This window comes from Lagenorhynchus albirostris, chromosome 3 (assembly GCF_949774975.1).
Source record: "Lagenorhynchus albirostris chromosome 3, mLagAlb1.1, whole genome shotgun sequence".
NCBI classification, from domain to species: domain Eukaryota; kingdom Metazoa; phylum Chordata; class Mammalia; order Artiodactyla; family Delphinidae; genus Lagenorhynchus; species Lagenorhynchus albirostris.
In genome coordinates, this window is record NC_083097.1 from 70,109,035 (window position 1) to 70,123,392 (window position 14,358).

Consider the following 14,358-nt stretch of genomic DNA (forward strand, 5'->3'; position numbering starts at 1 on the left):
ATACAAACACTACAAATTAAAACAAGTCCTATTTAACATAGGTTTAAATAATACTGGTAAATCTGTCAAAAGGTTCTAATTATTTTTAAATGACAGAAAAAGAATTTTAATTTGGCAGCAACCACCTAAGTATTTATAAAATCGGAAGTACTCTCACACATAGGCAATACAAATAAATCGCTTGCTCAGATGAATTTTCAAAATGTATTTTAATCTCGTTCCAGAAAGAAAGAAAATTTCTAGATACAAATACATCTCATTCAGTCACATTTTAAAATACATTCAGCAATTTAAAATATTATAAGAACCCAATATGTTCATCTTTTATAATCTCAATATATTATATATTTAATATATAATATATATGTACAATACATACAGGTAGTCAGCAGGATTACAAAGTAATTTTTTAAAAGTTTGATCAATATTGATAAATATCTTTAGACTATTAAAAAGAACTATATTTAGGATCATAGAATAAAATAAAATATGGGCAGTCCAAACCTAATAGCAAGACTGCAAATGTTCATGTAGCCAATTATTTTAAAAGATCCCTCAAGTTGGCTAGAATGCATTTTAAAACAATATTCTTGCTACTCTCAAGCAGCAGTACTTGTAGATATTAAGCATGTACAACTCCATTAAATTTAAAATTACTATGCAGCTTTCTTTACTGTAATATACAGTAGCTATTCCTTTCTGTTGGATTTTGCTGTTGTTGCTGTTTGAAGAGTGACTCGCATAGTACCAACAGAAGTGACTTTAGCTCCTTTCCCTCCTCTAAAGCATGGCTCAGTTTGAAGATTGTTCTATAGGCAGCCATTATGAATATTAACAGTACCTTAATACCATTAAGAGCAACCAATCAATAACTGGAGTCATATGAGAAGTTTCAAAGACTGATGGAGGTTTCTGTAAACCAAGGTCATCAGAAGTATTACACTTGTAGATCGCTCTCTCACATCCATTAATACAAGGAGTTAAAATTCCAACGCCACAGTATAGCAGTTAACAATCTATTCTATAATTTTAAATATTAATACCATTAATCCACCCTGAGAATACAGAGGAAGTATTTGAAACAAGATATTCTGATATGGTTTTCCTTCCTTTGCATTTGCTTTCTTCTGGTTTTTCTCAGACCTTCAAGGTACGAGTATCTGAATTCAGAGTGTGACTTCGATATCCTTTTTTGTTAACTGAGATTCACGCCACAGTGAGATACTGGTGATAGAAAAGCCCAAAAAGGCTTGTAGAAAAGAGACAAGCAGCAATCCACCAGGTCAGAAAAGACAGAAGTCCTCGAAAAAGCAGAGGAGTGAAAATGTTTTTTAAGCTGCTCAGTGCCACTGTTATTTGTGTAACAGTTACCTTCATCTTCCCATCAGCAGATGGTAATTCAGAGTAAACAGAATTGGAGGGTGGACTATTATCCACTGGCAAGGTAGAGATAGATTCTGGATAAATCCCCCAGGAATGATTACCTAGAAAATTCAAGACGCAAATAAAACGTGAAAAGTAATTCCAAAGCTCGTTATCTAGAAAAAATAAATTCTTTAACTTATATTTAAAATTAAGAACAAAAAGTTTAGTGGCACAACAAATTATTCAATGTTGAAAATAAAGTAAAATAATAATCTTTCTACACACCTGGGGAAAATTCACTTAACTTGACCAGATTATAATCTAACCTTATCAGTAGAGGTGCACATAAAAGCTAAAATCTAATTTACTTTTAATTAACTGCACTAAAATCTGGTAAAATAACAAAAACATTTTTTTTTCTTGTATAATCTATGAATCAACTACCTCTAATGGAGTGACAGGGACAGACTCTATAACTTCTTAGAATCTTTTCTACCTCTAGAATATCAGAATAAATTCTTTCTCAGAAACTCTCTCTGATGTCAATGTGAGAGATTATTAATAGCTTCCAGAAATATTTTTATCATATACTTTCCTATTTTGGATAGAAGATGTGTCACAGAATTTACAACTGAGCTACTCTTTTATGTTCCATAGAGTCCTGAAGGACATTTACATCTATCACAGTTCTACTAAAGCATCTATAAGCCCACCCAATAATGCTTTTAGTTCCTTTGGCTTCTAAACCCCCAACACTGGCAGACTGCCTGACCTAAGCAAAGAAATGATCAATACAACAATAGATTCTTGAGTAACACCACAGATGGGCTGGATTGCTTAGTGAACAGACTTACAGAAGAACTTTGTTCTGCCACTGAGAAATCTTTACTCTATCAACGTAAGTTATCTGAAGCAGAACTCACCAAAGGGTTCTGTAATTCATAAGTTTACAAGTACCTTGTAATAATTTAAATGTTATGCACTAACAAAATCTTAAATCACTCTCTTACAACATAAAATATTAAGACAAAAAGTGCTCACTCCAGTTACTCAGAATTAACCTTTAGCAAACAATTCTTTTAACATTATAAAACGATATGGGCCTGAATTTTCAAAATCAAGATGATCAATCAATGAATCAACTTCCACAGCTTAAAATTTCGTATGTTTCCTCTTAAAATTTTTAAAGAGAAAAACAATTTTAAGAGGATTATTTCTTTGTAGGTAACAAAAAGCATTATTAACTGTAGGTAGAAAGTAAAGCAACAAGTTTCCCAGTTGTCAGGGTATGCCTACCTAGAGTTTTCAAAAGCAGGGTTGTGTGAAGCAGCATGACCAGAGGAGCCACATACTGCAGTGCAATGACACAAAGGTAATAAAAGACTCGAGCGACCTGCAACCAACAACATTCTTAAGTTTCTAACACGGTTGACATGTTATGAATGAATTAAACTTTCATATAATTGGCAAACTGAATTGCTTAAGAGATGAATAATCCTTTCATGAGAAGAAAGCTAAATGGTAATAAATTTGTACTTCATTATAAATGCCACCAGACTGACTTCAGAAAGGCTCAGTTCGAAGGTTCTTTAAAATGTGAAAATATTAAAATAAATTCCTTAAAAATATTTCTTAAGTGATTAATACAAATTGGAGAAACAAAACCACTAAAATTCAAATTGCTTATATTCACTTACTATTTCACATATAAAACAAAATGCTAAAATCTCTAAAGACAGACACCTAAAATATCAAACTAAATAACAATAACACTCATATATGAGCATAAATAAAAACATTAATCCCCATTTATATTCGACTGAGGTAAAACTACAAAGTATGAAAATACATGAAAGGTAAAACATAAAAAAAGTTGTTTGAATCTTGATAGATACTTCTTACAATGAAATTTCGAGATTAAAAAACAGAGGACCCAACACCACATTTCTTCAAAAAGACACGATCAGGTTATAGGTCCAGTCCATTATAATGGTGGATGGATTCCTAGCACCTTCCTTCTCTGGAATTCCCATTAAGTTAAATTTTATGCTTCATGTTCAAGTACTTGGAATAATGTTAAAAGGAATACATTTAGTCACTAAAACTAATATTTCCTACTCTTTAAGTCATAAAGGCTATACAATATATTGTGATGTCTTTCAAATCAATTAGGGGAGTCCCATTTACCAAAGTAGATATACCACAGCTTTGCAACCCAAACTGTATGATACTTAATGTACTTAAGGCAAGAAGGGAATTGAAATCCTTTCTTCACCTAGCACCAAAATCAGATCAAAGTCTCTGACATGTCAGTTTAAGATTATCCCATCTATTTATAGTCATTTACAACTCAGTATTTGCTATTTTTCATTTTGACTGCAATATAAAACTTACCATTTTCTGAAGCTCAACCGTGCTTATTCGCCCTGCTTCTTTCTTCATCTGATCCACACATTTCTGGGCTAAGTTTAAGTAAGCTTGCAGGTGACTACGCATCATGGCCAACCGCAAAGCACACAGCAGGATTATTAACCAGAGTCGCAGAGTATCGAATGTAGCTTCTGTCATTCTACAGATCAAAAAGTTGATATGGTGCTCTCAAAGACCAAAATATGCTAGCATGCTAGTTATATGTGTTAATGTTCATCATTTAAGATATAGGGAAATCTAGACTTAGCTACAGATGGAGATATAAAAAGTATCCCACTCTACCACAGACTTACCTGCATGATACTTTCACTTGCTTAACAGATAAATGTATCATGAAATAAAACAGTACGAGATAAATCTAGCAGAACAAAGTAGAGCAACACTTGGGATTCTTTTCTCTAACTACGCTCCTCCATGGGGGGGAAAAACGGCTATAAAACGAAAAGGGAAGTTGGGTGCTCTTAAACTGGAGACTATGAGAAAGAAGGAAGGAAACCAGAGGAGCTTGCAGAACTATCAAGTTATCAACCCATCTATTTCTGGCTAGAGTTTTGTTTGGTTATATAAATACCTGAGTAGGATCTTTCACTCTGCTGAATTCCTGACTGGGATCAAGAATTCTGATATACTGACAAAATCAGATGTTCCCTAAAGGACTTTAGAAAGAAGAGGTAAATTCTGATGTCCTTTTGGGGTCCACAGTTTCTGCTTTGATAAAAGATAACATTGTAATTTGAAAATAATGCCTACCCCATGCCTGACTCTATTCAAAGCTCTAGCACACATCAGGCGCTTAATATGTGACTGTTGAAATGTGTGAAATGTGTGATCTGCCAGACAGGATCTGGAATTTATAGGCGTCTCCCCCAAATTCTTAAGACCATGAGGGTAGTATGGATGGCTATAAAGAAGACCAAGTGGAAAAAGATAAAAAACCTTACAACACTTTGCTCCAAAATAGGCTCCATTATCACCCCTTCCTTCTGTCCAGTGTAAGCACCTAGGAAAGGGACTAAAACTACAATATAGAAGTTGCCTGTGGAAATAAAGTTGAAGAACAGTACAGGAAACAGAAAAGGCAGAGAAGATGTGAAAGTGTATAGTTTGGTTTGAACTATTTATGAAGTGGAGGGAAAATAGGGATGGAACAAAGGCTTTATTATGTATGTTCTCTTTTGGTTTCCTTTTTACAAGGTCATGAGTGAACATGGACATAAAGCTCCAATAGAGATGTACTGTTGGTTAGGAAGCATAAAGGCATAACTTTTTTTTTTTTTTTTTTTTTTTTTTTGCGGTACGCGGGCCTCTCACTGTTGTGGCCTCTCCCGTTGCAGAGCACAGGCTCCGGACGCACAGGCTCAGCGGCCATGGCTCACGGGCCCAGCCGCTCCGTGGCATGTGGGACCTTCCCGGACCGGGGCACGAACCCGTGTCCCCTGCATCGGCAGGTGGACTCTCAACCACTGCGCCACCAGGGAAGCCCAAGGCATAACTTTTTATCAATACATTTACACTGTAATGAACAATGAGATTAAGGTATCAGTCATGTGAGACTGACAGTACACAAAAGTCAAGACCATCCACAGCCTTGAACCTTTCCAGGGGCTTACAGACAATACTGTGCTCCCTGGTGTGGTACAACCAGGAGGCTTGACTGGCAGTATTCTGAAGACAGCTATTACGCATGCTTTGAGGGAGACAGATAACAGGAATGAAGTGAATGGTATAAGGCAGTGAATCAAAACATATCTGCTCTGTTTATGAGGAGTTCAGGATTTAGATAACAGTCCCTAATTAAATAGTACTGCTAACTCAGATTATTTAACCAACTTCATAAGGATTTGGTAAGTTGAAATGATGGGGTATCTCAAGAAAGAGTCTGAGCTGGGACAAAATATACAGGTAAAGAACAGGCAGAAGAAATTTCTCCAAATTCCTGAAGCCATTCTAGGGTTCACCACATATGTTCTCTTCTGGTTTTCTTCTCACAAGGTTACACACATATGGACTCTGCTTGCTCACATTTTATTTTTTGATGCCGAAGCAGAACACATGGGTGGATGAGTTTAAATATATTTCCAGATTGAAACTGCATTCTATCCATTTTTGCTTCTGACTACAAATAAAGGCCTTTGACAAACCATTTAATCCACATGACAGACGAACAACCTGGGATGACGGGCAGCCATTTCTAACATGGACTTTGGAGTTTAAACAAAAATTAAAAATCACCTGTCTAATCACTTAATGTAATGATCTGACAAATAAAAAAAGAATAAAATGGAGCAGAGATATGACTGTAATTCTGTTTCATTTATGAAGGTCAGAAAAGGGAATGGGACAAAGGAAATAAAGCTATAGGAAGAGGACTCTAGGTCTTCATGTGCAACAAAATTTTTCCTGTTAATTTAACATACCAAGGGGAAAATTCCTTCTTCCTACTTCCTTTAAGCATAGTATTCACTACTAATCTGTACATAGTTTTGTAGGCTACAAGTGGGGAAATGAATATTGGTATAACTACTAAATGCTTTACATACACCAGATCTGGCTGAATAGCCTTAGCCAAATTATTTAACCTCTGAGTTTGTTATTTCATCTATAAAATGGAATGAGAACAGCGATCATAAATAGAGAATTACTGTAAGAATGAATGAGATAAAATATGTAAAATATCAATACCCAGCATAATAACTGGTGTATGTCACAAATGCTAGTTTCCTTGTTTTCTTAATTAAACTAAGGCAAATATAAAATCAGAAAACATAATTACAGAAGTATAAAATCCAACTTCCATGATCACACTTCAAGGAAGGACTAGGAATGCTTTCAGCATCAAAGATGTGGGTTAAAAGTTTATCTGAGATTTGGTCTGGAACCCTACGATCCTTGGGATTACTTTTAAATACTCAGTGAACCTGTCAAGTTAAAATTACCATTAAAGCTTACTTGTGTGGGGGAAAAAATGTTATGACTTCAATGTATACTTTCTTAGTTCAATAAGATTAGGTGTTAAAAAAAAAATCATGGTCATCACCGATTCTACACTTCAAGACAAATTTGTACCAGGATCTAAAAGAAATACATAATATAAAATGCATACTGTGGAATCATTGACTAGTCAAGATTTTCTATTTTAATTTTGATGAGGCAAAGCAGTGAAAGGAACATTTATTAAGCACTTACTTCCAGCTGGTTGCATTACATGTGTTCTTTCATTTAATTCCAATGATAACCTTGTGAGGTGGATACTATTATCTTCATTTTCCAGATGGGGAAACAGAGGTCCAGTGAAGTAAAATAATCTCCCTCAAATGACAGTTTTAGTGAGGATCAGAACTGGGGTTTGAACCAGCTCTGCCTGAATCTTTTTATTACTCTAACATAGTTCCATAAGGCTAATGAGTTAACATATCAAGTATAGTTATTAATGCCTTTTAATAAATTGTTTCTATGTTACCTTCTTCTGTTAAAATACAGTTGTCTAATTGGGGAAATACGACCTAATATTTGATTAAAATGTTAAGGTTTTATTTTTAATTTTAATAGCTATGATGATAATATTGTCATGTAGAAAAATATCCTTATTTTTTAGAGATGCATACTAAAGTTCTTAGGGGTAAAAATGTTATGCCTCTAATTTACTTGCAAAACTACTTCATCAAAAAACAAAGCAAAAAACAGTGAAGCAAATATGGAAAATGTTAACAACTCTTAAGGGGCTAAATATATGAATTTCCATTTATACTACTCATTTTTTCCTCCATAATTTTCACAATTAAGAAAACAGTAGGAGAAATGTAGTGTCTTAAAAAAAGCAGAAAAACTTACAACTGTACAAGATAATATTAGTGCAGAGTAATAATCATCCAAAACCATTCATGAAGATCACAAAAGGTAAAATGATGACTTATAGTTTCTATTTTATAATATATTTTTAAACATTTCTATTAATGTTTTAAAAATAGTGTCCTAATATTATCATTAAAAAATGTGAACACAGTAAATAACATTTTAGAAAAGTTTTGATTATATAATGAAATAAAAATTAGCCCCCAAATACCCATACTTACAAAGGGACACTTTCTTTACCCAATGGTGGGTTCATAATGTAGTCTTTGGTGATTGGTTTTACCCAGAGCAGAACCATAAATAAAGGTGCCAAGAAGTTGATATGAAGTAATGTTCTGAAAGTATTTAAGAAATAAACATAAAAATCCAGAAACAAAATACACTAATAAACTACAGAACCTTGGGACTTAAAAAATGAAGGTAGGAACTTATTTTCAGTATTCTATATTAAGGTACTATTGTCACCATTATTTTATATTTATCACTACTACTTAACACTGATTTGAGCCCTTGTAAAAATACCTCATTATTTTAATTGTTCAGAAGAGAACATTCAGATTGAGGAAAGTTAAATGACTTGCTCATGGCAATATTACAGGTTAGAAGGAGATCTAGCACTAAAATCTAAATCTGTTCACTCCTATTCTAGTGTTCTTTAACAATCTCCTACTGTATCCCTGATTTAATACACTGGTACTTAAATGATTCTCTAACTTTGCACAATCAATGAATCCAATGGATTTTCAGTATAGGAGTCATCTTTTGATACTTTTCAGTCCAGCTAAAACAAAGTGCCTTCTCATTATTTACAAGCAAGAGACAGTGATTAGCAAGGTCCATAACACTAGAAGGCATATGGCAGACGGAAGCTACTGCAGCAACTTACTTATAAATGAGGAAACTTTCAATATGTAATGAACATGTAAAAGGTCTTAATTACATTGTTAAAATCATAAATGACTCACATTTTTATTTCTTCCTGAAGCATTATGAACATACCTGAAATTAATTTCCCTATCCTATAAAAACCAAGGAAATTTATATTTCTCCTACAAGGCAAAATACCCAATACAGCAAAAGGTTTCAGGTGTGAGATGTAATGTCATTGTTAATTGTCGTCCCAAGTTTGTATCCTACAGAGATAGATGACTGGTAAAGACTGTCCTTATTTCAGAAAGACAAAATTCTTCAGACTATTTTATTACCATGTACTGCTTTTATTACCAACCATGCTGGGGGAGCTAAACTGGAGGGTTTAAAATACACACACACACACACACACACACACACACACACACACACACATATTAAAATACCACTACAGTGCAAGTGATTTATGTGAGCAAATGGCCAGATCAGGAAACCATGAACACCTGACAGGGAGAGGTGGAACTCTGGTTCTAAGCTCTGGCACTAAAACAAGTACTACTGCCTGGCCATGGGGGTAAAGAGAATGCTGCTCTTTGTGCCAGTCATGCTGCTCTCACAACAAAACTAGCTTCCCACACCCTGTATCCGGGCAGGTGTGTGTGTGTGTGTGTGTGTGTGTGGCAGGGGGGCGTGGGGTTGGGGAGTTTGCAATACACTGCATCCGGGCAGGTGTGTGTGTGTGGGGGGCGGGGGGGCGTGGGGTTGGGGAGTTTGCAATACACTGAAAATAAAACTCCAAATTCCCAAAGGGAAAAATCTTAAGAAGCCACATTTTACTGAGAAGGAAACTAAAATGTGCCCCCATCCCCAACCCCAAACCACCACTAAATGCTTTAAATGTTTTTATAAAGTGATTCTTTCATCCCACAGCCTGGGTAAACCATCGGGTGCAGGGGAAGAAAGCAGCAGTATTAGGTATGCAGTGTTGCTAGGGAACACTCTAGTATCAAGGAGCAGCCCACAGCGGTTTCAGTAGCTGGTGAAGGGCTCCCCTCCACCCACTCTTTCAGCTTATTTAAATCATAACACTGGGGTTAGTGGACTGAAGTGTGTGTGTAGAGAGGAGGGGGAGAATCAGGTTTTGTTTTAAAAGGAGCCATTAGAGAGACGGATGGTGGGAGAAAGGCAGGATGTAGCCAACAGCATGCTGAGTAAAAGGAGTGGAAAAAAGGGATGAAGGAGTGTGTACTGGGAGGTGAGAATAAATAAATACACACACAAAGCAAATAAAGAAAAATGGAGGTAAGGAAAAACACAAAAAACTTTCAAAATTAAAGGAAAATGACATAGGTAAGAGATAAGAATGTGAAAAGACTAGAGAATCAGCATCATTAAATATCGGCTTTTAAAGAGCAGAAATGTTAGGAAATATGATTACTCAGAGAAACTTAATGACTATAAATACATATATCAAAATGGAATATTCTCAACTTAGGCTTCTACTGCAAAACAAAAAGAGGACTTGGAAATTTGGATCTGGATATGAAATGAAGATAAAAATCTGTCACTCTGCCAAGGTGTCCACACCACCAACAACAAAAAATCTGTGACAACCACAAATAAGATAGTAAATGGGCTCTGAACAATATGCAGAGATTCGAATACGATTTCTCCATTTGAAAACTAAAATAGTAATCTATGATATTTAACACTGTACGGTATTAGCCATCCCGAACTAAAATAATCTTGCAAACAGATCAATAATATAAGGAAAACAAACATTCCTTATGTATACAGATTTACTTTCAAAACATTTTTAAATAGAATACTTTAAATAAAAAATATTAAATTATTTAAATAAAATTATATGAAATTTAAATAAGTATTTTTAACTTAAAAATTCTGATTTAAAGAAATTTCCATAGATCCTTAGATTAGTGGCAGAGATTATAATATCATAAACATTCATCTCTGAGTTCAAAAGAACTAACATAAATACTGATATTTCCATTTTAACAGATAAAAGAGAAATTTAATAATTTAGTGGGGTTTTTTTACATAGGACTTAAAATTTAGAAGTGAATGAAAGAAGCTTGCTTATAGTAGAAAGAGGAAGAAGTGTGACATCAAATGATTATTAATTTTCAATACAATAATTTATGATTTCATTACAATAATATACCTTCATTAAGATGAAAAACATATATTTATCTGCATGTGCTTATGTACATTTTCCGCTTACTGTGTAATTTTTTCTGTTGCCAAATTCAGGGCATCCAGATGCATTTGAGCCAGCCGTAATCCAGGAAATGTCAAAAAAGCCCCAATGAGCGAACAGAAAATAGCCAGGAAAAATTTGAAAGTAAGTTTTGAAACAGGACCCCTAAAAATAAAATTTTTAAAAAAGCTGATAAACTTTTGAAGTTAACTTTCTAGAAATTTCCATTCTTCTAATCAATTACTTTACAAACCACAATAATAACAGTAATACAAACAAAGTAAACTCCTACAAAAAGACTGCTCTTATTCAATCATCCATAAAGGATTTTGATGAAGTATAAAGTAAATCAGACATCTCTTAAGCCACAGTTTTAACAATCTAACCTACATGTTCAACATAGAAAATAACATGCGATTCATAAATTTCATTTAATCTCTAGTAGAAGAGGAATTAAGTTAAATAAGAGCAAATTCAAATGAGAATTCTATAAAAGATACTTTATACAAATGTAAAAAACATGAGTAAGAATATTGCTAAAAAAGAGACAGTCCTACTTAAAAAAGAACTCCTTTCACTGATTAAAAACAAAGAACCACTTATAGTAAATGCTATTTTACCAAAAATGGAAAAAATTAAATCCGAATAATAATTAAAAACTTACTGAGATTCTAAACCTTGCTTTTCGAGAAACTGCATCGCACTGTCTGAAAAATTTGTAAACCCTGTAGGGGGAAAAATTTACTCTTATCATAGGGGTAACACAGAATCTTTGGAAATAAAATGCTAGAAAACAGAACATCTTAAATTTTGAAATGATGAGCATAGCTCTTTCATGTGCTAATTAGTATGTCATAATGCAATAAAATTTAGTTATTAGGAGAAATAGTCTTTGAAAACATCCCTTTGATATTTGTACATTCCATGAGTATGCATAAAATTTGCATCTTTATCTGTGTGCATCTTTATCTAACATTAGCATTGGTGAAACTTATTTAACTTTAAGGAAAAAATGGGGAGGGAACAGCATTTTTGGAAAAAGGTAGCAAAAGCTTAGCTAAAAAAATAAACAAAAAAAAGATCTTAAGAATAATAAAGGTTAATTATTTAGAACATTACAGAACATACGCCTCAAACCTAATTTTAAAAACTTAACAGATATGAAATTATTACCTGTTTCGAGTCCAAATTCCAGATAGTTTTCTGTTACAATCAAGACTGCCATTGCTTTCACAAAGAAAAAAAATCCAAAGGTAACACAGACTGATCTTTCACCACCATCTTCTACTTTAAAATAGTGTGTAGTTAATGAAAATAGAACTTTGCTGCAGAAGGAAAAGTTCAGGAAAAACCACAAATAACTTTGTGGAACTTAAACACAACCATCTTTACAGGGCCTGAACTCCAATAAAATTTGACTACAACGTTCATTTTGATGCTACAACATGCTTATCTACAAAGTGCCGTTTGGAAGTAAGTGAAAAACTAATGAAAATCTGAATAGTCTTCCAGAAAATAAGACATAAAAACAAAGCAAATCTAAGTGAAGTTTATAACATTTTTAAATTAATAAAAAGTGTACATACATATACTAAGCTGTAATTAGGGAAAGAATGTATTTCTACTTTATCTAACTCAAATTTACTAGGAGGTTATTACAATAATTTTATGAAATAGGTTCTCAGTGAAACTATTATGAAATAGTTCTCAGAAAAGCCAAGGTACCAGTTATCTTAGGGAACTACCTTTTATTGGGTATATTTGTCAAGTAGTTTATATTTAGAATTAAACACACATCATAGGAATCATCTGTAAATCATCCACTAATTCAAAATTTGAGAATTACTAATAGCCAATGTGTAAGCTGTGGCACAAAAACTAAATAAGCATCTAGGATCAGCATTTCACAGTATGATAAAACAAAATACTTTAAACAAGTTCCTGTTGAGTACTCAAAAACAACCAAAGGCTCAACATGCTCACCTATTTTTAAATATTTAAATTTTATATGAAAGTACTAAAGAGACTATTTTATCTGAGCCTTTCCCCCCTTAGTAATTAATCAAATCAAGAGCAAATCAGTGGATGATCCATAGCTAGAATCCAGATTTCCATTATACCAAATTGTTCTCCTTGAAAGCATAAACCCACCAACCAAAATAAGGTGCTTGGCCAAAAAAATCTAGAAAAGCAACTTTTACATTAATTATATATCAAGCATAGGAAGTAACAGCAGCTGTCATTTAGTACTTGCCAAGTGCTAAGCATTACCAATTAACTCATTTCATCCTTACATTAGCCAACTATTATCATTACTTTTCCAAACTTTAAAAAACTATGGCACAGATAGGTTAAATAGCTTGCTCAAGATCACACAGCTAGATCAGAGGCAGTTGGGATTTAAATCTAGGCACTCTGGATCCAGAGTATGTTCAGCTAACAACTTAGTATACTGCCTCTAAGATACTGTATACAGCACCTAAGCTATGTGGTAGTTAGCAGCAACACATGAAATCATTTTCAAAATAGAGCTGCCTTGACAGAAGTAAATAGTTCAAACATCCTCACAATCAGAAGTATTCTTTTTTTTTTTTTTTTTTTTTTTTGCGGTACGCGGGCCTCCCACGGTTGTGGCGTCTCCCGTTGCGGAGCAACAGGCTCCGGACGCGCAGGCTCAGCGGCCATGGCTCACCGGCGCAGCCGCTCCGCGGCATGTGGGATCTTCCCGGACCGGGGCACGAACCCGTGTCCCCTGCAGCGGCAGGTGGACTCTCAACCACTGCGCCACCAGGGAAGCCCAGAGGTATTCTTATTAAGGAATGGATGGGCAAGGATAAGGACGCTCGTCCTTGCTCTTTAAAAGGAAGATGTCCTTTGCTGCCTATTTAAAATATGCTAATATAGTTATTACCCAGTCTCTATTAAGATCCTACCTAGGATACTGGATATTAATGTAGAGTCCCAGCTGCTCTAAAGCTTACGGGCACCTACCCTAAGTAAGCCAACATGAAGGTAATACAGACAGATGACTTTCTTGCATCTTTCAAATGCAACTTGAAATAAATCTCTACTAGAATGTAAACTCCATATCAAGGATTCTTGTCTCTTGCACACTAGTTAGAGCACCAAAAGAAGTGCCTGGCACATAGTAGGTACTCAAACAATCAGTGAACAAATTTTGCCATAGAAATAATGTTTTACATGGTAGTTTAGGTAACCTGAAACTATTAATTCTATGCTTTAACGGTAAATAGACCTTTTGAAGAATGAGATAAAAACAATTCTTTCTCTGGGATAAGATACTCAAAGTAAAAAAATAATATAGAAAAAGTTTTAATCTAAGATCTGTTTTTATCAGTGGTAATAACAAAAATAAAAATTATTTACCACTCAGGGTTATAAATTTAAAGGATGTTCTAAGTTTTATAAAGGCTTAGGCTTTGTTTTCTTAAGGCTTATTTAGAAGATAGTTCCCTCTTTTAAATGTCAAAAAATAAAATGAAGTATAAGAATAGCTCATTTTTATCCACCTATTCCTGGGGCAACGAGGCCCTCAGAAGTGTGTGATGGGAAGTGTCTTTATTAACCTCCTTTAGTCAAGCACCTCATTTTTCAATGAGTAT

The 14,358-nt window shown here is 34.2% G+C and overlaps 1 protein-coding gene across 5 annotated transcripts in view; it reads right to left on the minus strand.

The window, feature by feature from the left end:
• Positions 1 to 259: 259 nt before the first annotated feature.
• Positions 260 to 14,358, minus strand: part of TMEM161B (transmembrane protein 161B) — a 69,368-nt gene continuing 55,269 nt past the window's right edge. For 4 of the 5 annotated variants that reach the window (XM_060146149.1, XM_060146153.1, XM_060146151.1 and 1 more), the window contains 7 exons: positions 11,909 to 12,060; positions 11,400 to 11,460; positions 10,760 to 10,900; positions 7,869 to 7,982; positions 3,760 to 3,934; positions 2,662 to 2,758; positions 260 to 1,484 (listed from right to left, as the gene is read on the minus strand). In XM_060146149.1, coding sequence (XP_060002132.1) covers positions 1,207 to 1,484; positions 2,662 to 2,758; positions 3,760 to 3,934; positions 7,869 to 7,982; positions 10,760 to 10,900; positions 11,400 to 11,460; positions 11,909 to 12,060 — 1,018 coding nt within the window. In that variant the 3' untranslated portion in view covers positions 260 to 1,206. The remainder of the gene's footprint in view (positions 1,485 to 2,661; positions 2,759 to 3,759; positions 3,935 to 7,868; positions 7,983 to 10,759; positions 10,901 to 11,399; positions 11,461 to 11,908; positions 12,061 to 14,358) is intronic. The other variant, XM_060146150.1, reaches the window with a different exon arrangement.